At 45.1% G+C, this 27,087-nt stretch overlaps 1 protein-coding gene across 1 annotated transcript in view; it reads right to left on the bottom strand.

The window, feature by feature from the left end:
* LAMA1 (laminin subunit alpha 1) overlaps positions 1-27,087 on the bottom strand; it is a 158,921-nt gene that overhangs the window by 41,919 nt on the left and 89,915 nt on the right. The window contains exons 20-36 of the mRNA XM_032310545.1: positions 24,436-24,542; positions 23,713-23,893; positions 22,994-23,130; positions 22,152-22,388; positions 20,667-20,810; positions 19,950-20,129; positions 18,316-18,501; positions 17,631-17,758; positions 16,853-16,973; positions 14,869-15,006; positions 10,309-10,430; positions 7,962-8,048; positions 7,490-7,683; positions 6,842-6,984; positions 4,878-4,967; positions 3,311-3,422; positions 1,691-1,853 (exon numbers count right to left, since the gene is read on the bottom strand). Of these exons, the coding sequence (XP_032166436.1) occupies positions 1,691-1,853; positions 3,311-3,422; positions 4,878-4,967; positions 6,842-6,984; positions 7,490-7,683; positions 7,962-8,048; positions 10,309-10,430; positions 14,869-15,006; positions 16,853-16,973; positions 17,631-17,758; positions 18,316-18,501; positions 19,950-20,129; positions 20,667-20,810; positions 22,152-22,388; positions 22,994-23,130; positions 23,713-23,893; positions 24,436-24,542 (2,470 nt within the window). The remainder of the gene's footprint in view (positions 1-1,690; positions 1,854-3,310; positions 3,423-4,877; positions 4,968-6,841; positions 6,985-7,489; positions 7,684-7,961; positions 8,049-10,308; positions 10,431-14,868; positions 15,007-16,852; positions 16,974-17,630; positions 17,759-18,315; positions 18,502-19,949; positions 20,130-20,666; positions 20,811-22,151; positions 22,389-22,993; positions 23,131-23,712; positions 23,894-24,435; positions 24,543-27,087) is intronic.

The following is a 27,087-nucleotide window of genomic DNA, read 5'->3' on the forward strand; positions in this document are numbered from 1 at the left end:
GGAGGAAGCAGTGGGACCCACCGGGGAGCCTGGGCAAGCTGGAGATGGATGGAGCTGTAATCAGATACATGACATTTGCACGTAATCCTGGAGGCAGCGGGGAGCTAAGGGTGGTTGGGAAACGGAGCATAGCTGCACTGAGCCTGGGGTAACCACCTCAAGAATGGTGGGTCCCGGTAAGACCTGCGTGGAGGTATGATCCCCGTTCACCGCTGCTGCCTCCTTCTGCCATGCATCTCAGGGGAAGGAGAATGCGCATGAGAGGTCAGGGTCGGGGGAGCAGGGCTATACTGGAGCAGAGGTCTCTGACCCGGCCACTGACATTCTACCCACCTGTCTTTTCTGGACTAGGTCTCAAGTGGTTCTTCCTTTGGTGTTTGGTTGGAAAATCATAGGTTTTGGAGTGATACAGATTTAGGGGTATGGTCTGCTTTCATAGTATCCTGGAGGTCTAACATCGGCCAAAGTGCTTAGAGTCTCTGGGCCTGTTTCCCCAAGCTAGTTCCTCCCCAACCTCACAGAGCAGCTAAGCAGATTATGTGCCAAGACGAGAGAAGCGAAGTCTTCACGGCCCCCTCCCCCAGCCCAGAGCAGGTGCTCCAAGATGGCAGCCCTCTTCCTCATTTCCTGGGACCTCACCGTCCTCTCCTCTCCTCTCCCCGTGTGGGTTTTGTGATTAGTTCTGAGCCCTAACTGATGCTCTAGAGATTATTTTACTAGTTCTCTCTCCAAAGGCCACCTGACATTTTTTTTTTCACCTAACAAATCAACGACAATGTCAAAAATCGTATTCAATAATGAAGAAAGATGTAAGATCTAACTTTGCAGCATGTTGCCAGTGGAAGTGTAAAGGAATTTTTAAACCTTGAAGAAAATAATCTGGAAATGCAAGTCAGGAGTCTTCAAAATGCAAATTCCATGATTTCACTTCTTATCACCTCTCCTAATAAGAGGATAGTGTAAAATAGAGGAAAAGATTTTAGTTTAAGATGGGCCATCACAACATTATTTAAAATAGCAAAATATATTAATATCAGTTAAATATGACACTACAGGAAATGGAACTATGATGACCTATTGTGTAACTCTTTAAACCCGACTGAAGATATTTATCATAACCTGCAAGAAAGATAGCTTGCGTTCCATTACATCAAGTAATAACTGAGAAAATACTAAGAAAAAAGCCTGAAAGGAAATACAAGCTCCGTGTGAGCATGTCCTCGAATGCGCTGATCTGTCACTGCATATGGTGGTTTTCCATGAAAGTTTGAACAACTGAGCTAAATCATTCTGGCATAACATCCGTCTGTGTTAGAGCCTACAGCCCAGGGACTAGCCACTACACTGTATTTTCTTCCCTGAGAATTTACGGCATTATAGTTGATCTTCAATAAATATAGCATCATGAGGTTCTTTTGTTTGTGTTAGATGGAAATGTTCTTCTGGAGCCACAGGGAAAAACCAAGCCCATGGCACAAAGATAGATACTGGCACGGACTGTATTTTTCTCTGTTCAGAGTGGCTGGCACCCCTCGTCTCATTTATTTGACAAGCGTGCCCCTCTCTTTCTGACATTCTGCGCCCAGGGAGAGCGTTCCTTCCTTCCCTTCCTTGCACACATCTCCCTCTCCACAGCACTCAAACTCCTACCGCTAATTGGTTGTGTCATGAATAGTATTTAGAAACTTACTTAAGTTCCCGTATGGCATTTTGGTACAAATGCATGAAATGCCTTTTCTGGATGGTTTCCAGCAGAGATGTAATATTCTTTTGCATGTTCTGAAGAGCAGAACTGGGTAGCTGGAAATCTTCATCCAAGGTCTGATTTAGAGTTGCTGCTTTTTCAATCATTTCTATGGAGACAAGTCATCAATCACGTAACAGGTCTCTCAAAAGTGAACAGCACTAAAATGGGAAAAACTTAGAAACTTCTTCAGCAAGTTTGTTCATCCAAACTAGGCTGAACCTCAGGCCAGGCAGGTCAGCCCATGTATCCCAATGCACTCTGGTTGTCCCTTATCAAAATACTCATGGGCTTAAGATTACTGGTTGACTTAATGTTGGTCTGCCCCAGTGTCCACAAACTTGTAAGGGCTGTGCTCGCCATGTTTACCTCAGCATTTCCTGCACCTGGCACAAACGTTTGCACATAGAAGCACTCGGTAAATATTTACCTCATGCATGAACCACCAGTACTCAATATTACTCTTTTTAAATAAGCACATTATTTCTTCCAATAATTTCCTTACCTTTGGCCCTACAAAGTCTAATTTGTATTGGAATTTGTACCTTATGTATCCTTAAAGTAATCCAACAAGAAAAGCAAGGATATGTTTCTGGTGCCAGAAAACTACCAGCCAGATTGGATGAGACGGCCCAGTTAAGTAGGACTAAACTACTCTACTATTGTGGGTACACTTTGGGATCACACTGAAGCCCCAAATCCTGTCAACATCTATTCTGGGCAAAGGGGTGGGCATTGAGAGTTTAGCTCAGCTATACTCCATGGTGTTGCCGCCATGGGATCCATTTTGTTTGGCCAAGAAGCCTGCAGTAACCTTGAACTGGACAGTAGTTCTTCATGCAAACCCGTGCCCTAGTTAGCCTTGGCAGGGTCACAAGCAAATGTCAGTTTTGTTAATGACTTCCCCAATAGTACTTGTGACCAACAGTCTTCCCAGCCCCCCAGGGCCTTCTGCTTGTGGGACTCTTCGGTAGGACCTCCATGGGGCTTACCCCAACCCCCCTGTTTTCGTTTGATTGACCAACCCAGACTTAGCCTGGGACCCCAAAAGACTCCAATGAAGAGCCTCGATAAAGGCATGTGTCCCAGGTCATCTCTTTCTCTCTGCCTGCACCCTGCCTTAACCTCCCCCCCAACATGGCGGGTACTTCCTGCTGGACCTGTGAGTCATAAAATTCTGTATCTCATTTTCTCTTGTGGTCTGTTGTGGGAGTCTGGTTCATCACCCAGCACCCTGTGCTCTGCTTAATAAATGTTAATCTGACAAATTCTTAACAGATGGGGAGGCACCATGTCCACTCGATCCTTAGGAACTAAATATAAGGCATTACAAAAAAAAATAAAGAAAACGTCCTTTTTTTTTTTTTAAAGACAAACTCCCAATGAAAGACTATGATCCAGACAATTCAAGATCCCCAACTATGGACTATTCCAGGCCTTTGGCCCTGGAACATCTAGTGCAAGTCACACACATCTATTTCTATGTTTAATGAAGGGAACGGAGCTTTTCCCGCCGAATAAGCACAAGTCAGACACTGACCCCCAACCACACACTGAGCACCCTACCTTGGATATTTATCTGCAGCTTCTCAGTAAATGTCAGGAGGTCTTGAGTCTTGCTGAGGATTCTTTCAGTCTCCCTGGTTACATTTTGGCTACTCGTCAACACTCTGGCGAGCTGACAGAAAATAAAGGTCCCAGGTTCGTTTGACTCGGACGGACATGCAAGCTTTGGTGTATCAGTTCTCTTTTAAGCCACAAACTATGTCCCCGAGTCTGGAGTAAAGCTGTGCACCGATTCATGTAAGCCAAGTGAGTATTTCAGGGTGGAAACTAAGGGGCTAATGAAACAAGTTACTACTCACTCTGTGGGAGAAAAGATGGTATTTTTTTTTTTTTTTTTTTTTTTTTTTTTAGGCTCTCAAACCACAGCCTTCCTCAATGCCTACTGTGAAAACCTTACACTCGTTTCAAGACCCAAGGAGACAGAATATCAGAAGCACACTCTTGCTAATTTGTATTGAACAGGAGAATTCCATCAAGGAGTAAAGAACACGGAGTCAGGCAAACTGGGTTTCAGGCCGGAGACCCAGCTGCTCCCGAGCCTCACCAATAACATGGAGTCAGGTCGCCCCTTAACCTCCCGTAGCTTCCTGAGGCCAACATGCCACGATGTGTGTGAGGCCGGCAGACCAAGGGCAAAGACTTGGCTGTGCTCTGCTGTTATTTTCATTAGGAATGTTATAATTTGCAAAAGGAAAGCCTGTTTGTAATTTTCAGGAGCATCAAGGAACCAGTCTGGTTCTAAAAGTGTTTTCTAGTCAAAATCCAAAGAGAATCTTCTTTAATGGATAGAGAGAATTATTTTAATCGGCTTATCATTTCCTACCAAATGTTCGCTCACTGAGGTACTTAGAGCACATTTAAACCCTTAAACTCCTCCCAAATCATCCTTAATTCTAAATTAACAGGAACCAACCTAATATTTTAGGGTGCAAGGGTGTGTGTGTGTGTGTGTGTGTGTGTGTGTGTGTAGAGACGGAGACTAGATATGTATATGCATAGTATACATACACTATCATACACATGTATATACACACACACGTAGGTGTGGGTATGTGAACACACACACATGAAATTCAAAAGCGAAAATTATAAATTTGACAATAGGCTTCCCTCCCCGTCTGCAAATGAGGAGACTCTTTTTTGGGTGGCTTCAAACCACTCACGTGGCCTGGGCTGAACAGAAGTGATTCTCTGCTGACATCCAAACAGGCTCACTTGACATTCAAAGGGCACAAATCAGCAGCATGAGGCCGGGGGTCTGAGTGTTGCTCAGAGAACACACACCCGCCTGCCCACCCCTCGGTTCACAGGAGGAAATGAGAGGCTGTTGGCCCTGCGATGGCCAATTCTTCCCTCGGCAGAGGTGACAGTAGAAATTAAGGCAGGAGTCTCTTCCCACTGAAGCACGGAAACTGGCAGGGTTAAAACCAATTTGATGACAAAGTACCTGGAGCAGTGCCCCTGGGAGGAAGAAGCTGCCCTGATTTAATAGAACCTTCCAGACCGCCCCAATGCAATTGCTTTCAAGGGCTGCGTGGGAAACGGGCCCTCTACGTGGAGAATTTACCTCCCTTTGCAGACTGTCTGTCTGTTCTGCAACACCTTCAAGCTGATCTTTTGCCAGTTCCTTCTGTGGATTTTCTTTTAATAAAGCTTCCTAAAAAGAACAAAGTAAACAAATTACAGTGCTTCAAAACAAATTTGCTGGCTCTTGACTAAATCGCTTTTGTTGTTGTTCACAGAAAGAAATTCTTTCCTTGAAACTGCATTAAGAAATAAAATGGATCACATTTACTTAAGGGTTGATTCTAGTACTATGTCTCTGTACTGCCATTTTTTGCATTACATTTCCTATATAGATATGAAATTAAAGTCTGATATGTCATGCAGAAGCAAATATTGCCACAGTTCTGACTTAAGTCTGGTTTAATTTCAATATCAGAGTCACGTAAGTTTTCACTAGAATAGCTAACATCTTAAAAATGTTTACTAGGCTAAAATGCAAAAGTATTATATAAAGAATAGCCTTTGTGATTCCTGACAATGCAGTGCTTAAATTAGGCTAACTCACCTCTAATTTTGTTACTTGTATGGTTTTATTTTAGTGTTATACCACGCCTGGGAGGGGCCTGGATTATTGTAAAGGGGTAGGGGAGTCAAGGAAGTTGCCCACAGAGGTGGTGAGGTAGAAACAGTGGACAATTTAAGAGCTCACTGAATACATAAACATAAAAATTTGTTTAAAAATTTGACAAAGTCAGGGTGCATGGGTAGCTCAACTGGTTGGGTGTCTGATTCTTGATTTTAGCTCAGCTCAGTCTCTTGGGTTGGTAAGATCGAGCCTCACATTGGGATCCATGCTGGGTGTGGAGCCTGCTTAGGATTCTCTCTCTCCCTCTCCCTCTGCCCCTCCCCTGCTCACTCACATACTCTCTCTCCCTTTCAAATAAATAAATAAATAATTGACAATGTGGTTTAAATAAGAGCAAGTCATTGAAAAACAATTAAAACTTAAATCAAGTATTTATCTTACTTGATAAATTTAAAATATAGTTATATTTCTAGGGTCCATACTGACAAAATATTATTGATTGTCTGTGTCTATAGTGATTAGAAATTCAGAATTTTTTGAAAATTTTTTTGTCTTTCAAAAATGTCTTACTCCATCTGAGGAAAAATAATATAAAAAACATCTCTTAGAGTTCCCCAACCTTTCTTTATGGCCATTATGTCTATGGAGAAAACCCAACCATAAATAAGAATGGATGGTTGAAACAGCCAGATTCACACGCCTCAGGAAATGTTAAGTCTGAGAAAAGCACTTTTATCTAAAAACGGCATTCAGGAAGGATTATCCCTTTTATTACCACATGACACAGTGAATTGATGATCTCATGTCTGAATGTAAAGGTTTTAAGCAAAATTAAGAATCTCATTTTTTTTTCCCAATCAGAAGGAAAAAAATGCTAACAGTAGAATGCTGTCTACTAAGCCAGTTTTTTCACTTCTCACCCTCTTGTTTTAGACCCAGATCCTGTTTGACTGAACATAAAACTATGATTTACCGCCAGAGATTTTTAGATAGACTTCTAGGGAGAAGAAAATTTTGTGGCTTACAAATCTAGTTAGGAATACATTTACAGAAAACAGTTGACCTTTAGCATATTCCAGCATTAAAAGAAGATACCATCTATTTTTTTTTCTCCTGTATTTGTTGTAGGACAACCACTTTCTAATATCCAAGGAGGAGTGAGTGGGCTCTTGTCTTAGCCCAAAAGGCAGCATGGCAGATGGGGAGGGATTTATATGGAGACATCTATGGAACAACGCTTGAATAATTGGAGCAGTCCTGCAGGGAACAGGTTAGGGCTGGGATGCTGAATTCTCTTCCCTAGAGAGAAGCCTGGATGCCTGGTGAGAGCACAGACAAGGACAAAACACTGTCCTTAGAAACACACACTCTCTCTCTATCTCTCTCTCTCTCTCGCAGGGACATAGGTTTCTACCAATCTCTGTATTCCCAGTACCTACCCGGAGAGATTTCGTTGTATTTTCCAGGGTTGACAAAATTCCGTATGGGACAGGGATAATGCCAGTGAGGTTCACAGAGAGGATGGTGTCACCAATATTCCCTAAGTCATTCAGCAGCACGCCTACACACTCATCATCACAAGCTAGAAGAAAAAGAAGTTGAGGTCATGCAATGTGGTGTGCACACTTTCTCATGGATTTGCACTAGCCCTTCTGCAGGACACATTCATAAGCTGAGCCCATGGCAAGACTTGCATAGACCACATCCAGTCTCATTCCCCCACCACCTGTCTGCCCGGGGGGAGGGAAGCAGCAAGCCCTGAGCCTATTCTCACACGATGCCACAGAGCCTCAGATCAGATCAGTGACTTCCCCGGGGTCCCACAGAAAGAAACAACGGATCCCCTGTGTGGATCCCAGGCCTGGTGCATGTTTTCTTCTACCGTTCCGACCTTCACAGTGCATTCGCTCTGGATCTTTGACTTGGACCAACGGCAATGAATTCCAAATGCACTTCCATTCAGAGCCTGGCCTGTCCTATCCTCAGACAGTTTGCAGACACACTAAATGTATCCCGCTGGTGCCGCAGCAGAAACACAATGGAGAGAGAGAAAACTCTTTAAACACTGAGAGGAGGAGAATACCCACAAACACAATCGCTTTCCAGTAGAATGTGCCTCGGTTTGCATTCCTGGCATCGGAGCCCCGTGGCGCCGGGTCTGCAGACGCACTGCCCAGACCTGCGGTCACAGTCGCCGTGCACAGAGCCATGCGGGCTGCAGTCACACTTCTGGCAGGTGCCACCCGGTACTCGAGGGTTTCCGTGATAGCCGGAGGAGCACCTACAGAAAGGAAGATACACGTGTGGACAGTAAGATCAACACCAGCCAATAGACACCCCAGCTTCCATCCAAGGACAGCCATCCTTTCTGCCAAATGAAAAACAAAGAACATGAGCCTAGGGACCGCATTCCACTGGCTGGGAATAGTAATAAGATTCCATATCAGTCACACACATCCAAACCGAAAAAGTCTCCCATATCAGGTTAGTAAAACTGTCCTGTCTGCATGAAGGCAGGGGGCATGCGTAGCGACATCCATGGGGCACCCCTCGGCGTACCTTTCACAGTACTGTCCTTCGTAGCCCAGAACACAGGCGTCACAGCGGAAATCGGCATCACCTTCCAAGACACAAGTGGGGCTGAAGCTAGAAGGAAGAGAAAATAGGTTTTTGAATTCTCAGATCTATAACTTCAAATCTCCCTTATGCGACTTACTTGTTACTCTTAGGAAGGAGGACACCAGACAACCTTCCCAGGGCTGAAAATACAGTGGGGGCAAAAGGAAGGAAAACAAACACGGGACTGACACAAACACGAGCGTCTCTCGTATCCAAAAGATACTCAGTGCACACCCATCCAGGGACAACCGAGTGCACACAGAGGACAAGAATCGACAGACGGCCACGAATCTGTGCGATCCCGCATCTGACCACGAATCAGTCACCAAACAAGAAAGCTTTCCAGGTGGAAAGGGTCTTGTTCCGTGACTGCAGGGCATTATCACCTGGCTCCCGGGATGGAAAGGGGACTGGGGAACCTGGCAAGACCAGGAGCAAGCGTGGAAAGGCGTGGCTGGACCCGTGCTGGTGACCAGTGGGAAAGGAGGCAAGGAGAAATGGCAGGGGAAGGCCCACGCACAGGGAGGCTGCGATCTGAAAATAAATGAGCCTAAAGGTAGGGAGTCATGTGATACACCTTTAGAGGCATAATAACAGAGCCATTCAAAGTGTAATAATCTTCTCCGGTCCGCTCACTCTGGGATACAGCTTTGGGCTCTTTCCTCCCACGTTTAAATGACAAAGGCGCCTTGCGCCATCTAGTGGCACATCTGGGTATCTGCAAGCAGCAGAGAAAAACCGCGGGGAGAGCCTGATGTTTTAACCTGTGCTGAGTTTCCAGAATGACAGCTTCTCTTATCAGCCCCGCTTCAGTTCGGACTTTTTTTTTCCTCTTTAAAGACTAAAGGGACAGGCTTAGTGGAAGCATGAGATATGTAGAAAATAAAGCATGTCCGCTATGGTCTCTCAGATGCAGAGATCACACAGATAGAAGTTTCTTAACCTTTGTAGTCGCTTCCTCATGTGTAAAATTTATTAGTGTGCATTTGGGGGTGCTTAGAACATTTTTTTGATTGCAGAAGTAAAATATTCAAACACTACCCAAATGTGCAAAGTAGAAGGTGAACTATTCTTTCAAACATTTCTCTGGACTCATAGAGCCATGAAGCTATGCGCATGGATACACGTGGAGATACGAATTTTCACTAAAACAGCCTATCATGTTTTCAGTTACATAACTTAATTGGCCATTTCTCCAATTCTGCGCATACATATATACGCAGTTCTTGTCTCAGTGTTTGTACAATCTTTCACTGTGGGTGTGCACTACATATTTTGTATTTTATATATATATACATATTTTATATAAATATATGTGTGTGTGTGTATCTTTTTTCCCTGTACATAGATATTTCATTTTCCCCTGCAATTGTGGGTGAATTTAGTATAGCTAAGCCATGCTAAAATAGATCCGTCTTTACACACACATACAAATATTTCTATAACTTAGATGACAGGTGTGGAATGGGGGAGTCAAAATGGGTTATATTTAACACAAAAAGGTAAAATAGTAGTGAGTATACATTTTAGGATGTTTGCTAGTTTAGAAGGAAGCTAACAGTGCCTGTCATTTGGTACTCATCATCAAGCATCACTCACTGGGAGACCATAGAGGAAGATTCAAGCAATGATTACAAAGAAAGCTCCATTTTAGTATACTAAGAGTTGGTTTTCTGTCTGTACATGTTCAATGTCTTGTCAAATACTCTCGGTGATGATGAAACGGTATTTATGAATTACGAATTCATTTAAACCAAACAGGACCCACAGATATTCCAGTTTCCACATAAAACCTCTGCTTCTTTTTTGTGTTCTGATAATTCTATCTGAGCATCAGGACTTCAAGGCAGAGCCTGGCCCCGACTCATCATCATGAAGCATTTCTGCACCTCAACAGTCATGGGCTTAGACAAATTCTAACCCCACTCCCTGAAACAGGAACTGAATGCTTTGTATCATTTTTCATAAGACCAGTAACCACCCATCTCCAGGTATGCTGGACAGAGAGGCGGGAGGCTAAGATTATTCTCTGAGAAACAAAAATTAAAAGTCCCTTCTTGCCTTGTTCCCATTCGAACACCCCAATACCAACACAGAGACTTTCCTTTGGAAAAGATGCTCTTCAAATGCTGGGATCATGAACACTTTCTCTTAAACGGAGCCTTTCTCGACAGATGGAGAAGATTTGTTAAAACCGGCCACCCCAAGAGCCTGTAAACCAAGGTGGAGGATGGAGGCAGCCCAGCTTGGCCAGCAAGGGTGGGCGGGCGCACCTGCGTGGGCTCACCTGGCGGGGCCGCTGCGGGGACAGGCGCATGGAGAGCAGTCACCCACGGAGCCGGTCACCTTCCCGTAGTACCCAGGGGCGCACACATCGCAGTGGTCCCCGGCGGTGCTGTGCCTACAGTTCTGCAGTCCCGGGTTTCAAGAGGAGAGGAAAAGAATGGGAAGCTGTTTAGAAATCACCCTTAACTCTGGTAATGCTTAAGCAAGCCACACTGCTCAAATCAGGGAGCAATTTTTTTTTTTTAAATAATAAAGAAGGGAGAGCATTTTATTCTTCCTATTTTTTTAAATCCTGGAAACACTGACACCTCTGACCTTCATTCATTATAATACAGTCTAGAAATTAATACAGTCTTTGTATGGAAAATATACACAGGGCTAAAATACATATTTTATACACACACCGAGGGCTCCTAAAAGCAGCCAACCTTCGGTTCCTTAAAATAGGGATCTATAATATTTAGTAACAAATGATTTGAAGCACATCGGTTTTGTACACACGTGGGGTTCACTGATCACATGTGGGGCACTGAACGCACAGAAGTGAACAGATGATTTAGGAAACAGGGAAGAAAATGCCAGGTGTTACAGCACCCCCAGTAGATTTTTGCAATAACCAAACCATTTCTAGTTACATTGGACGCCATCATTTCCATGACAGGTCCTACGATCCTGCCATTAAAAAAGTTCCTGAAGCTAAAAGAATAAGTTTTTGTCGACATTTGGGCACTGCATTCTGTGGCTGATGTAAGTAGAGAAAGACAGGTAACAATGACGAACTAAAGGACACTCTATCCGTGGCAGGGAGAGAGGCTATGGAAAGACATTTTTATATATCTGAAACACTATTTTAAGTTCCTTTTGATTAAAAAATATTCTAGTATTTTTGGTTTTAAAATTACATTCCTATCTCACCTGATGGAAGGAGATTTTATTAGGATCCACATGCCCTAAATGTGCTCTCTCTTTAGAAATAAAATTTGCAACCTCTTAAAAGGTGTTAAATATTTGTTTTACTTTTATTTATTTTAGATTTTTTAAAAATTTATTTGACAGAGATCACAAGTAGGCAGAGAGAGGCAGGCAGAGAAAGAGGAGGAAGCAGGCTCCCCACTGAGCAGAGAGCCTGATGTGGGGCTCAATCCCAGGATGCCAGGGTGATGATCTGAGCTGAAGGCAGATGCTTTAACCCACTGAGCCACCCAGGTGCCTCTCAATCCTTGATTTAATGATACAATACAAATCTGATGAAGAATATTAGATGTGCGAGGACTGAGCAGATTTCCTGGCTGTCATTGCTAACATCAACTCTAGCACCAAACGCTCCCCAAATACACAAAGGATTGTGGACTTCCTGGCTTTCTTGATCCTAGAGGACCGAAGGCAAGCTGCCCCAGGGTGGCAGGAAATGAGAACCTCCACTAACCTGCAGGATGAATTCCTTGCTGTGGGAAGTGCACAGAATAGGTGTGCCAGTCGTTCAATTGTAAAACCATTAAGTGGTGTCTCCTGGGAGCGGGTACTCGGGGATAGGAACTCCCAGGGGATCTTGGTTGTCCTGAGTCTCCTCATTCCTTTCCAGGTCACACTTCTGACCAATCATTTTTATGATAATTCCGAGTCCCAGGGACATGAAGGGGAGGAGGGACACCTTACATGCTAAATGACAAAATCAGATCCAAAATGGCCTTGATGCCCACCTATGTAATAATCCATAAGGGGTGCTTAAGGGATTTTGTCAAATGGAAGTGCCCTGTTGCACTAAACCACAAAAGAGACCTCACAAGATGAAGAGGCAGTGGTGACCAGGCTGGCAAAACCCGCGGGCTGCGTTCACGACACACCTAGCGTCAGAGAGCAATGCCCCTTCCGCACCTGGAGCAAAGGCGCTGGGCTCTGGGAAGGATACTTTAACCGCAGGATGGTACATGCATTCTACCTTTCCACTGAACCATCAGATATATAAACAAAGCAGATTTCATCTTGGAAATGTCAACAAAAACTTGCTCTTTTAGCTTCAGAACATTCAGACCAGGAGGGCTGAAGATTCAGGACCTGCAGCTATGAGAAGGAGGGCTCTAACCCATTTCGTAAGTTACTAGCTAAGATACTGCCACTCTTCATGCACAAACTTGACCTAGCGGTTTGTTGCAGTGGCTCCAAAGATTCAAAATGCACCCATTCCAGGAATAATCAGGGCTGCCCAAAGAGGAGTTGAGCTGCTGTGGGAGTGAGCTTCCCATGGTAGGAGGTGTGTAAATGTTCATTAAATTACTGCTTGGCGTGAATGTTGCAGTTCAGATTTAAGCTGTCTTGCAGCAGATGTATCCATCGTGGTGTACTGTGAAACTGAACAGATCCAGCTGACAGCGCTTATGCCTTCCAGGTAACACCTGGCCAACCTCTCCCCGCAGAGTAGGGAGCTGTCCAAAAGCGCTCTTTGTTGATGCCAGGGAGACTCCTTGCCACAGTCTTTCCTGCACTGGGTTACGAAGGCTGTGTTGTTTCTAGGGTACGAAACAACAGGTCAGCTGCTGATCTTAAAATTTTGTTCTGGGGGCACCTGGGTGGCTCAGTCATTAAGCATCTGCCTTCAGCTCAGGTCATGATCCCAGGGTCCTGGGATCGAGCCCCACATCCAGTTGCCTGCTTGGTGGGAAGCCTGTTTATCCCTCTCCCACTCCCCCTGCTTGTGTTCCCTCTCTCATTGTCTGTCAAATAAATAAAATCTTAAAAAAAAAAAAAAAAAAAGTAAAGAACTTTGTTCTGGTGGATTTGGGCTAGGAAAGGCAGGGTAGTAATTGAACGTCCTAGGAGTACTCAATCTTGTTGAAATAGCCTACCACGTAAAGATGCAGCATGAAAAGAACTGATCGACTCCTTTAACCGTCCATGAGACCTTTGTCCCCATGCCTGGCCAAGGGACCTTTCCCAGCTAATTGCATCTCGATTTCAGTTGCCTGAAATCAATTTTCCTTAAATTCTTTAATGAGATTTTCTCATTTTCTCTATTAGGACTTTTTGCCCGGAGCATGAGCTGATTAAAGTGCGTACAGTGTTTTTTTTTTGTTTTTTTTTTGTTTTTTTTTAATAGTGTTGTAACTATCTGCATCTTCATTAAGGCCATTTCACCTGGTATGACTGGAATAATTCTTTAGTTCCACATATATAATGGAGTCAGCAAAGGTTAACACATATCTTTTTAATGGGGGAAAACCATGCTGTGCGTCAGTTTCTAAGTTCACCTGCGCTCTGCCGTAGTTCAGCAGCGTTCCCTGTGGAAATGACCTTCCAATTCCACACATGAAAAATGATCCAAATAGAAGACAGGTTTAGAGGGGCTGCAGGGGGTTGGGAGCCTGCTGTCCTAATTCTCCCGTCCCTTCCCTTGTGTCTAGGCAACACCCAGGAGCTCTAAATCTTCAGGTGTGTCTTTCTTGGTGGGCAGCTCATTCCCCTTCATGGAGTTATTTTACCTGAGGTGAGTTAGTGGTGGCACAAATTTATACAAGTAACCAATGTTTCTACAAGAGTTATTATTTTTAAAAAAATTCCCAGAATAGGTATAGAATATCAGATTATTCTAGGTTATCAATAAGGCCTCATCAACTTGATCAAAATCACAGACACAAGAGCTGGGCCTTGGTCAAGGTGACAAGATTTCCATCTGGACCATTTGTTCCTTTTCAGTGATCAGAGTTCTCCTTGTGTTTCTAAGGCCAATCTTGGTGTAGGGCATTAAAAAGAAAACCACAGGCCCAACACAGCATCCCTTAGGCCAAGACACCAAACCAGGGCTATTACATAGCCGAACTACAGTTTCAACCTTCCCCCAAAATGTATTTAATCAGTCAGGAATTTTATGATCAGCATCAATGAGGTAACCTGTCACATGGGCCCTTCCTCCCTGAAAAGGAAGAGGAGGTCCCAAACCTAATCAGACTCCTGCCCTCCCCTCTATGGGAAAGTGATCTTGCCTAGAACAATCTTTTCACTAATAACTTCCTTGCCCCCCCTCCTTCCCCTTCAAAATTCCATTTTGTACAGCTCCTCGGAGCTCCCCTCTAGCTTGATAGATGGAATACTGCCCAATTCAAGAACCACTCAATAAAGCCAGTGATAACCTCAAATTTTGAATTTTGTTTTTATATAAGAGAAAGGTGGCTGAGAAGCAAATGCATACTAAGACATCCAAGAGAATAAGCATTTTTCAAAAAAAATGCAAGGACAGAAATAAATGCACAACATGGGCATTAACTCATTGTAGGACCCCAGGTGACCCAGTTCTAGGACATAAAGGTCTCATCTAGTTTGACTCTTACCAACACTGCAAGCACCCTTAACTCCCAAACTGATGCCCACAAAAAAAAATCCATGAAACCAGGACTTACAAAAGATTTTGCACTAACAACATCTGACTTCTTCGCTGAACCTTTCTGAAGGAAATTTATACAACGTTACAGTTAGTTTAGGCTCTCTCTAAACCAAGAACTTCACAGGACTCTGGAGCAGAAATTCAAAGGCCGAGTGCCTCCTCTGAGAACCCACACAACAAACCTACCAGACACTTCCCAGTTTCTGGGTCACAGGTGTCACTGTGGTTGTTGCAACTGCAGGGTACGCAAGGGGCAAGCAGAGGGTGGGGTCCTTGGCTCCTGCCTTGCGGGAGCTTCCCCCTGTAGTAACCGGGTGCACAGTCCTGAATGCAGGCAAAAGGAAATCAACAAACAGGATTAAAACAATGGACAGAGGACTTGTAATGAAGCTGACACCAATTCCACTTCTGATCGCCATTTACGATCAATATATTCTGGGGCCAGTTCTGTTGTGTGGGTTTCCCCCCCACACACACCAACCAATGTTTGGACACTGGCTGGGTATCCCACAATTTAATTCTGACACTACTTGCCTGAAGATAGCATCCAATCTTACAGGTTAAGGGTTCAGTTCTAGAAGATTGGCCCTGTCCCCCAACTACAGATACCAGTCACAAGTCCAGATTGTCACTTGTGTTCCTGACAACTGGCTATAGGTTGGAGGTTCCAATGCCCCCCTCCTTGGGTTTGATTAATTTGCTAAAGTGGAGTGCAGAACTTAGAGAAACATTCTAGGTACAAGGTCACTGGTTTACTATCAAAGGATGTAACTCAGGAATAACCAGATGGAACAGATGCAACGGGAAGGGGCCTTGGAGCTCCCCCATGACCTCTCCGCGGGCACATCACGTGTTCACCAACCAGGAAGTTCTCTGAACTCTATCCTTTGGGCTTTTATGGACTCTTCCTTATAGGAGTATAATTGAGGAGCTCACTGGCCCCTGGCTATTGATTAAACCTCCAGCCCCTTCCCTCTCCCCTGAGGTTCAGGGGTAGGACTAAAAGTTCTCCAACTTGATGGTTGGTTCTTTTGGTGACCAGCCTCCCTCCGTAGATGACCTAGGAACTTTTCAAAAGTCACCTTGTGAACATAACAAAAGACACCTTCATAGATCTCATCACTTAGGAAATTCTAAGCATTTAAGAACTCTGTGCTAGGAAATAGGGGATGAAAACCAAATAGCTATTCTTATAAATCACAGTACAGCAACTTGAATAAACATTTCTCCAAAGAAGATACAATTGGTAGGTAAGCCCCTGAACAGAAGCTCAACATCAATCATTAGGGAAATGCAAATCAAAACTACACTGAGCTACCGCCTCACACCCGCTAAGATAACTACTATCAAAAAATAATCAGAGTTGTCAAGGATGTAGGAAAAGTGGAACACTCGTGCACTGCTGGTAGGAATATAAAAAATGGGGCAGTGCTGTGGGAAGCAGTAGGGCAGTTACTCAAAAAGTTAAAAACAAAATTACCACATGACCTAGCAATTCTTTTGAGCATAAGCCCCAAAGAACTGAAATCAGGGTCTCAGAGAGATACCTGCATAGAGCCTTTCAGGACAGCATTACTCATGACAGGCAAAAAGTCAACTTAAGTGTCCACCGATGGATGAATTAACAAACCAAATGTGATCTATACATACAATGGGATGTAATTCAGCCTTAAGAAGGAAGAAAATTCTGATATGTGCTACAACATGGATGAATCTTGAAGACATTAGGCTGGCCAGGCATCTATGAGAAATACTACGGGATTCCACTTACATAAAGGACCTAGAGTAGTCGGATTCACTAGGAAAGCACAATGGTGATTGCCAGGAGCTGTGGGGGCGGGAGACTGCGGAGGTCGAGTTTAAGGGGTACAAAGGTCTGTACAATAATGCGAATGTATTTAGCCCTACTAGCAATGCACTTAAAAATGGTTAGGACAGTAAAGTTTACTTTTATGCAATATATAGCCATAATTAAGTTTTTTTTGTTATTGTTGTTTTTAAGAGAACACTTATATAATTCGAACTCTGATCATCACTTGGAAGTTGCTCTAACAAGCCTATTTCAGTTCGAAACAAGAAATGGATTTTATTTTATTTTTTAATTTAAATTCAACTAGCCGACATATAGTACCTCACCACAGGTCATGGATTTGAACCACAGTCTCCCTACCTGACACGAGAATCCAGCCGTGCCGGGAGGACAGAGACACATCTCTAGGAGGGACGCCACCTCCTGTCCCGGGGGTGAATCTGCAGCCTTCCTACCAACCTCCATGGAAATATTTGAGATTCTGTAAAGCCGTTAAGAAGCGTGAGAGGGAGCATTCGCATGGAGAAAGACACTTTCTAGGAATCTGGCACATTATGTAATGAATTGGCACATATATTAAACCAGAGCTTTCCTGCCAGTTTGGGAGTAGCTGCTACCCGATTACAAAGGGAATGTGTAAGAGCACCTTAGGCCTGTCATTACACAGTGTTGGGCTCCAGCAGACATGTGAGGACTTAAAAATAATATTCCACAAAGCACATCTGAAACAACTGAAGTCCTAGTTTGGCCATAACCTAGTAGCTTCCTTTATGGGATAAGTACTAAATGAGCAGGCGACCGCATTCTTGATGTGTCATGACAAAGAAATGCTATTGAAACTTAAGGGCAGAAAATAGAATTTTTGTTTAGTTTTATTTATATTTTAATCCTCATCTAAGATCTCACCATTATGTGCTTATATTTTATGTCCACATTAATTGGAGGATGGATCATCTAGGTCATTTTCCACATATTTCATATTCATATTTAATAAAGTTTGGTGAGGAACCAAGTATACATATTTGTGTATACACAGACACACATTAGTGAAGGTAGGAAGTAATAAGGGTGAATCAAATCTCTTCCATCTGATTTCAAATTAAAAAAAGCTTTTTTCATTCTAGAAGGTTCCGAGTACCTGCTTTGCTGTAATCCTTGACCGTAAGATGCTTTGATGAGGATGTACTCAATGTTGCTAAGGACAGACATGAAATCAGAGCGTGTGACAGGTTTTTCAGAAACGGAGTTAAAATACTTCCAAAAGTTCTGTGGAGGAGAAACACCTTCAATTACATCCAGATTACAAATCGTCAGAGGCTTATGAATTTAGGGATTCTTTTATAAATTTCTCTGGGAGGGACCCTGGTCCTGTGCACAAGAGCAAGCCTAACCAAGGAAGCTCTCCTGTCCTCTCCCGGGCGGTGGGGGACAGCAGTGCCAGCCTCGAGTAGCAGCACACACACGTCACCTGTGCAGGGCCAGCCACGCGGCCCACCGTCCGCGGAGTCCGTGTGAGTGCGCGTGCGCACTGGCCAGGTCCACACGAGCCCAGAGACTTCACACCATGGCCTCCACACGGATGGAGACTTGTGCACCACGGGTAAAGGATTTGGGATGCAATTCGCAGCAAGTTAGCATAAGCCTAGCATACGGTTCTTGAGCATATGGAATTTGAATTGTTTCTACAAATCCTGCTAAGCCCCCTGGAATTCTGATCCCGGGTGGTCCAGCTCACTCTGCTACGAGCAGCTTTGCCATTCTCCCGCACCCAGAGAGGATGTCGTCCCGTCAAGGGGTGCAGTAGGAAAGGAGGACATCCTCACCTCTTTCATTCCCACTTGCTGCTCTTGTCGTACTCCGTTCTCCGGGGCCGGCAGGTCCATGTAAATAACGTGTTTTCTGGTCCGGCCCCCTTTGATGAGCACTTGGGGCTCAAGGTTGAAGGTGCCCACGCCGTCGGAAGAATAGAAGGCCACGCTGTACTTCAGGCTGCCGCCGTAGGCCAGGAGCTAGGGGGTCGTAAATGGTTGACTTCTGACATGGCCCTGGCTTAAAACTATTTCTTCACAAGCCTGCTGCCATTTGCAAGAAATCCTGGGTCCCAGACACGCATCACATGGGTGGAATCGGTCGTCTGGAATCTGTGACTTTTTAATTCTACTTAATTATGGATTCTTAAGTTGACTCAACCCATAGCTTTTTTTTTTTTTTTTTTTTTTTAACTGATGTTTTACAAAGTTTAAGAAAACTTTTGTTGGGACACCTGAGTGGCTCAGTGGGTTAAAGCCTCGGCCTTTGGCGCAGGTCGTGATCCCGGGGTCCTGGGATTGAGCCCCACATAGGGCTCTCTGCTCAGCAGGGAGCCTGCTTCTCTTCCTCTCTCTCTGCCTGCCTCTCTGCCTACCTGTGATCTCTGTCAAATAAATAAATAAAATCTTAAAAAAAAAAGAACACTTTGGTTGAGGCATGTCTGGCATGTAAAAAGCTGTACATATTTAAGGTGTATAACTCAGTGAGTGTGGGGAGGAGGATACACGGTGAAGCCCCCAACCCCATCAAGGCCACAGCCATCACCTCCCAGAACTTTCTCTCCATGGCACCCATGGAGGTTATGGCCAAAGTAACATATCAGTGGGGTAATGCCCCTGATTCTTTTCAGGCTCCTTTGAATTTAAAAGGACTTAGAGTTATGGGAATGTTGGACACATATTGGCAAATTTTAAAGATCTGGGTGATTTCACACATGAGCGCCAGTGTTTATTTAAGCAAAGTGGTGCCTTTAATAGTCTGTTATACCAGGTTTTTACTTTCCCCCTAAATGAATATCGATTTGCTGAGAAGAACCACAGCGCTTGAACTTATGTTAATAAAAAAGGAAAAATATTTGTTGAAGGACTGTTTGAGGAAGGAGAGAAATAATAGGATTTGATTTTTAAAAGAATTTAAGATTTTATTCTTAAGTAATCTCTACACACAATGTGGGGCTCGAGCTCACAACTCGGAGATACATGTATGAGCTAGCCGGGTGCCTTAAAATATTTTGTTTTAATTATTTTTGTGACGATTTTATTTGACAGAGATAAAGAGCACAAGTAAGCAGAGCAGCAGGCAGAAGGAGAGGGAGAAGCAGGCTCTCTGCTGAGCAGGGAGCCTAGTGTGGAGCTCGATCTCAGGACCCTGGAATCAAGACCTGAGCCAAAGGCAGCTGCTTAACCAACTGAGTCACCCGGGCATCTCCACCCCCCAACACCGACAAAGACTTTCAAATAAAAATTATTTGAAAGCCATATACATTTGGGGGTATTTTTGTAAGCATTAAGCTTCTCCAGCTCTACTTAGAGGGAATAACCACCTTGGTATAAGGGTAGGCTGACGCAGTCCATCATGATTTCAAACCACACTTGTGTCCTCTGGGAAAGGCGGACTGGCTCTAGGCTGGTGGGGGAGGGGAGCTCACCTGGTCTCCCTGGAACCACTCTGGCAGCCGCCAGTAAAATGGCTCTGCGTGGACGTGCTGCCTGACGGTGACGGCGTCCAGGAGGACATCAGGGGCCTGGTAATACACCCCCTCAGTCGTGCCCTGGAGATTGCTCTGAGAGACCACGCGCAGGAGGGGCTGTCCTGAGCCCAGCGTCACCTGGTCATGGAAGGGAAGAAAAACAGACCTGAGAGCCCGAGTTTACTCCTCACCTTTGATTCATCAGATTCTACTATGGTTTCACAGACCGGATAGCTTCAGTATTAAAACGGGAGTCCCAGAGACATCTTCCAGCCTTCCAACTCCAACACCTGGGTTGGAGGAAAACTGTGTGTGTTTTACACTACTGCCCTGAGGGGCAAACTTGCTCCGCTGGGGCAGGATTTGGTTACATGAAAGAAACTGGTGTGTGTTGCAGTTCTGGCTTCTCTCCAATGAAACTTTTTGGTAGCTTAGCTCATGAGTGACCCTGAGCGCCTTCAGCTCCAGCTTCACTGATTTCCTCGGATGGCAGAGACAGAGCTCAGATTCGTAACGAACCCAATTAGCTTCCTGGAATTTCTGATGCTCTAAGAGCAAAATTTAAAGTAAGTCCTTGACTCTGTCCCCTACTGTCACCCGACTTCCATGGAGGGGGCGCAGGGAGGGAGGGTTTAAAAAAGCACGTTAGCACATTTTCCCGCATGTGTAACTTACCGGTGTCCTCACATAACCCTCCAGCTCGGAGCAGACTTGAGACAGCCCGAAGCAGAAGCAGGGGGTACATCCTAGAGGGTCATCGGCGCGGAGGGCATAGGTCCCAGCTTGACACTCGCTGCAATGAAGACCCAACACGTTTTCCTAAAGAGAAAGCAAGACTCATTTATTTTAACCTGAAAAGAGAGAGAGATATGGGACTTCTGAACAGAAATGAAATGAAACACAAAAATAATTCTGGACCCTCAAGCGTCCCCAAAGCAGCTGTTTCCCTAGGCAAGCGCCCTAACCTCAAGGAACATCCACTCCCTCAGGCATGGGTGACTCATCAGAATCATCGTGGATGCTTTGGGAATATATAAGGCCCCTGATGAGCCTCTCCTGGAGCAAACCCGAGACACCACCCCAAGGACCCAGGTGACTCCAATAATGGGTCAGGAGGAGGTGATGACTGAGGCAGGCCCCTCCCATTCTGATCTCTGTAATGAAAGCTGCTGTCGCCCCAAAACAGGTTCACTGATGTTGCCATTACCCTCAGGACAGAGTATCTGCACGAGTTTCCCTTCCTCCTCCCTAGTCACTAAGCAGCCCGCTACTCTCTCTCTCTCCTGTATCACCGGCACCTGGAAGAGCCCCGGCGGAGGTAACCAGTTACCTCCTAATAACATAGCACAACGGGGAAACCAGTGGAAATACACGGAATTAAACAAGAGGTTGAAATCTTACCTGCCGGGAAAATACAAAACACAAATTTCCTTCATCCTGGCCAGTACATATGAAACAATAATTACTTACCAGTTAGAAAATCACAAATCTTCTTTTATTTATTTATTTATTTATATTATTTTAAAAATCTGGGGAGGGAGCAGAGGAAGAGAGAGAATCCCAACCAGGCTCCATGCCCAGAGTGGAGCCCAGCCCGAGGCTCAGTGTTACTACCCTGAGACCATGACCTGAGCTGAAATCAAGAATCGGACACTTAACCCAGGTGCTCTGAATCACAAATCTTCTTGAAGCCCCCTGCTATCTATTTTACTTGTATAACCAAGACAGACAGGCTGCTCAGCCGCCTGGAACACCTGCCAGAAAACTCAGAGTATTTTTCCATTCAGGTCTATCATCTGACACTCATAACGACCAGTAAAAATTCCATTTAAAGAATCATCCATTGTTCTAGAAGATCATACCCAGAATTTAAGGTCGAACCCAGAAGGTAGTGAGGATCCACTATGAAAAGTGTCTAAAACCTAGCTGCTGATGTAAATGGTTACAGATTTCATTTGTTTGACAGAGAGAGCATGCAGAAGCAGGGGGAGAAGCAGACTCCCCGCTGAGCAGGGATTCCCAAAGAGGGGATCCCAGGACCTCAGGATCATGACTTGAGCCGAAGGCAGACGCTTAACTGACTGAGCCACCCAGGCGCCCCTAATTTAAATAGTTAAAAGCCCCACAGTCGTAGTGATGAGTGAGAGACGGGGCTGTTACCTTGCAGGAGCAGCTACCGGTTTCTGCTGCACAGTTGCACAGACCCCGTTCCTCATCACAGGTGTCCGCCAATGTCCCTCGGAGGTCACAGTCACAGGCCACACAGTCTGGAAAGTCTCTGTACCCCAGGGAGCACTGATGACAGCTGGGTCCGCCGAAGGCTGGCTTACATCGGCAGTGGCCAGTGAGCACATCGCAGCTGGGACTGGAGGCCCCAACCCCACTACAGTTGCAGGCCTGGGAAAACAAACTCACTTAATAAAAAGGCTGCTTTTATATTTGCATCATGTACACAGGTTACAGAACAGTAACTGTGGGGACTTCATTGAACACAGGGGTTTCTTTCACCACTCACTTTGCCATGAGCCAACAGGAGGCAGCAGCTGCCAGCCTGAGGCACACGCACACAGGGCTGACCCTGTGACTTCACACCCAACCCAGCAGCAGCATCCTACATATCCAAGTCAAGTCTGTTTCCAAAAGGCAAACTATACCCAAGTTCAACTGAGGAAAGGTACCCTGAAAATAGAACCGCTGCAGATTGGATTCAACCCCCCAGGAAAATGACTTCTGCCTTTCTCCTGGAAGATCGTGTCCACGGCAGCGTCTGTGTCAAGGGCACTAAAATAAAGTTTCTAAACCATCAGTTCCACGGTGGTGTTCTTGGAAAAAATAGAATAATGTGCTTTAAGGCGGCTGCTTCTTGTACCTGGCTGCCTGGACCCGTACTAAGTTTTAAGCAGAAACCACAGAGCTGTTCAGCAGGTTAAGGTCAAGGGCACAGATGAAAGAGGAGTGAACCTTGCCCTGGCGAAGTACTTCCCAGCGACGGTGGTGCATACCTGGCATCCGAGCTCGAGGTCGTGGCCCCAGTATCCGTCCTCACATTCATCACAGGTGGTGCCCCGAGTATGAGGAGGGCAGATACACTCCCCCGATTCAGGGTGACAAGTGTGCTGTGTGTGAGCGCAGTCACAGGCTACAACAGAGACACACGCATCAGGACCCCTGTGCAATCGAAGGGGTTAGAGCAGATGCCGCAGGTTCGCTCCCTTGGATTCACTATCTAAATTGTTCTTCTAGTTCCTAATAGAGACCTCGTGATTCCCAAGGTCACCTATCCCTGTCTCTCGGGAGGGGGCTCTTCCTTCTTGTGGAGAGATGTGGTTGCAAAAGGGGTAATTGGGACAGAGAAACAGAAGCAGGTGTAAAACAGGCACTACGGAGCATTGATTGTGTGCCAAATGCCGTGGTAAGGACTTTACGTCCCAAATGAAAAGTAACTTCTGGGTGGAAATTATAATTAGCTTCTCTCTTCTACAGATAAGGTAACCAGAGCTAACTGAAGTAATTAATCTAAGTCCCCATAATTAGTAAAGCCCGATCAGAGATGACAGACGAATTAAGCATGGGATCAGGAAACAGAAAAAAAAAAAAAAACATAGGAAATCCTCCAGGTTAAAAGAGAAAAAGTAAAGGAGCTTAAGAGAACTGGAAGTCAAAGAAGAGCTCAAAGAAAAGTCTGGAAATCAAGCCTCAGGTAATGAATTCCAGAGCTCACGTGTACAGCCGCCATCCTGGTAGGCGTAGAATCCGTGGGCACACCTGTCGCACTTCTCCCCAGCTACGCCCGGGACGCAGCGACACTGGCCATCCTCGGAGCAGTTGTCTGACACAGAGCCTGACATGTTGCAGTCACAAGGCAGGCACCCGAGCCCCGTGTCCAACCCGTAATAGCCAGGCTGTTGCACAGTGGGGGCAGGAGCGTGGAAGCCAAAGTACATTTTAGTTAGCCACGAATCCTTACGAGCATGTTTCCCCAATCAAACGTCAATGTTTCACAGAATCCGAGAGTGGTCATGACATCACTCCAGTCCTTTGTAAATCGAATACAGACTCTGTAAGTCAGGACACCCGGCAATCACCAGCCGTGCTTAGGGCGGTAGCTCTTTCTGGCAGTCCTGAAGGGCATTCCACTTGAACCAAGGTCAAGGTATCAATTATAGAAATCGCTGACGGGGCGCCTGGGTAGCTCAGTGGGCTATGCCTCTGCCTTTGGCTCAGGTCATGATCTCAGGGTCTTGGAATCAAGCCCCACATCGGGCTCTCTGCTCAGCAGGGTGTCTGCTTCCCCCCTACCCTTGCCTGCCTCTCTGCCTACTTGTGATGTCTCTCTCTCTCTCTCTCTCCTCTGTCAAATAAATAAATAAAATCTTTAAAAAAAAAAAAAAAAGAAATCACCGACAAACACGTGAATGTCTGTAATGGCCAGTAGGCTCCTTACCAGGCACTGGTCACACTGCCGTCCAGTCACATGTGGTTTGCAGTCACAGAGTCCAGTCTCCAGATGGCAGACATCAGAAAGGGAGCCTTTCCTGTGGCATTCGCAGGCTAACACACACACAAGAGACATATTTGTGCCCATTTCTGGGTGTGGTTGTGGTAAGATCCCTTAATCCCCGAAGGAAAAACATTAAATATTCATGTTTCAAATCCTAAAACTAAAAGAAAAGGTTACTCTGCAAGAACTGTTAATTTAGTGTTTTTACAAAGAGTAAGCCAACCCAGGGTTGGTGGAAGGAGCCATTTCACAGAAAAACCACTGAGGCTCTTAAGATAACAATTAGCAAATGATCTTAACCAATTGCATGAATTCCTTGAAATTGTAAAAATGAGCCACCAAGGTTTATCAACGAATCTTCATAAAAAAACATACAATGGAGATTTCAAAATCAATTTATCCCTCTCGTCTTATTCCGATCATGTATTTAATATTTAATATTTTAAAGCTCAGTTATAACAATCTAAATAACTAATATTACATTTCATAGTTTAATGTAAAACATTTCCCTGTTCTAAGTCGCGAGTCACCTGCAGCCCCAATACACTCACCTTCAAGACAAACATTTCAGTTTTACCTACGGTTATAAGGCTGATGTTCAAAACTACGAGGCCCCCCACCTTTGCAAAGTGGTACAACTTAATGGCTCCTGAAATGTTTAATTGATATTTACAGCACAGCTGTCAATATGTTCTTCATTGGAAATATCTAGTAATCTCTTGACCAAATACCCCAGAAATGTGCATGGTCTTTGAACACCTGGACTCCAGAAATGTACACTCTCTCAGATGTTATAATGATATAAGAAAAGAAAAGGAAAACTCCACAAATTCTCTCAAGCCGAGCATACTTTGTCCCGCAGTGATCGGCGGGGGATCGTGGTCGATGCTGGAAGGCTGAGTTTCAGAAGAAAGGCAGTGGAATTCTGCCTCCGTCAGGGACTGTGTCCAAGACACCTGCGGAGGTGTTCCCTGGTGTAGGTGGATCGTCTAGGAATCCCCCCCAGGCTGGGCAAGGGCAAGTGGCAAGAGCCACTCACCACTGCCCATTCTTCTAGCTTACCCTTGAACACTCAACTCACTTTTTACATTAAACACAGCTCCTGGGGGGGTGTTGCTGACCCTGGACAGACTGCCCTAGCCAAGGCCAGTCAATTTCTAGAGCAAGTAAACAGCTTGCCTGCCAGACACCTTTCATAGGCAAACAACCCCATCGAGAGCCCACACCCGCAAACACCTTCGCAGGAGCCCTCTCCTTCATTTGGGCTTCACTTCCTCTATCTGCCTGACCTCTCACCCCAAGCCCCGCATCAGACAATGAGGGACAGCTCCTCTGCCCCAGAGCCTGCTGAAATGATTCAAAGTAGCCAATCCTAAACGTGCTTACCCTGCCTTGCCCTTTCCTTCCTGAGGAAACCACAACAAAGGCTCTAGCCCACATTTCCCCTCCTGGCCAACCTGGGTGCTTCCGGAATACCAACCCCCCCACCCCGCCCCCAGGGCCTTGGTGTGTCCCCTCCTCCTGGCCTCTGCTGGCCTTGCCATACCTAAATAATAAAACCTGTATTTTCAAACACTCCTCAGCATCCAACTATTCTCAGTTGTCTCCTGCAGAAAATGGTAGACACACATTTACTCACATGCGTACATGTGCACACGCACTCGCACACACACACACACACACACATAGAGCGGTCCGTGTACCCATCTCCCTGTCGCCCTCTCTTCCCTTCAGCACCTTCCCATTCAACCTTCCCCTCCTGCCTCTTGGTTGCTAAGACTGCTCCTCGTGAGAAGTCTCCCGGACTTCCCAGGAGCAAATTCAAACAGCACATTCTGGGTCTTCAACTTGCTGTGTCTTCCTGAGAGATGGGACCCATGGACACTCCTTCCTTTTCGAACCTGGCTCTCACTGAGGCGAGGTACGACCTCTGGCTTCCTCACTCCTTCTTGTGTCTCACCCTCCTTCTTCCCCTGCCTCTGGGGAAAAGTCAATGCTCACCCTGTGATCACCATAAAATACTGACGATAACGAATTGTACTTCCTGCACTGGCCCTTTGTGCCTGGGTCATGTTCTAGTATATTTCATTGAAACTTCATTATAAACAGAAAGCACTATAACCTTCTTTCTTTTTCAGTGTGAAATCTACACCTTAGAGACATGATGTCTCACAGCTATTTGTAGTTGTCTTTCTATGATAACAATTCTAACAGTAAATAGAAGTTATTACTAAAAAATTGTTTGCTCTAGGGGCACCCAGGTGGCTCAGTCGGTTAAGCATCTGCCTTCAGCTCAGATCATGATCCCAGGATCCTGAGATCAAGCCCCACATGGCAGGGTCAGGGGGTGTCTCTGTTCAGTGGAGAGTCTGTTTCTTTCTCCCTCTGCCCCTCTCCCCGACAGCTCATGCTCTCTAATTAAAAGATCTTTAAAAAAAAATTTCTTGCTGTAAATAATATTAATTTAAAGTAGTTGCTAGTAACTGACTGATAGGAGCTTCACATGTATCTTAATTCTCCTAAGAACCCCACAATATAAAAATTATAGCCGCTTAACTTAATGCATATAAGTTTCCTTGAATAGCAGAGCTGTTC

The sequence above is a fragment of the Mustela erminea genome, chromosome 13 (genome assembly GCF_009829155.1).
Source record: "Mustela erminea isolate mMusErm1 chromosome 13, mMusErm1.Pri, whole genome shotgun sequence".
NCBI lineage: Eukaryota > Metazoa > Chordata > Mammalia > Carnivora > Mustelidae > Mustela > Mustela erminea.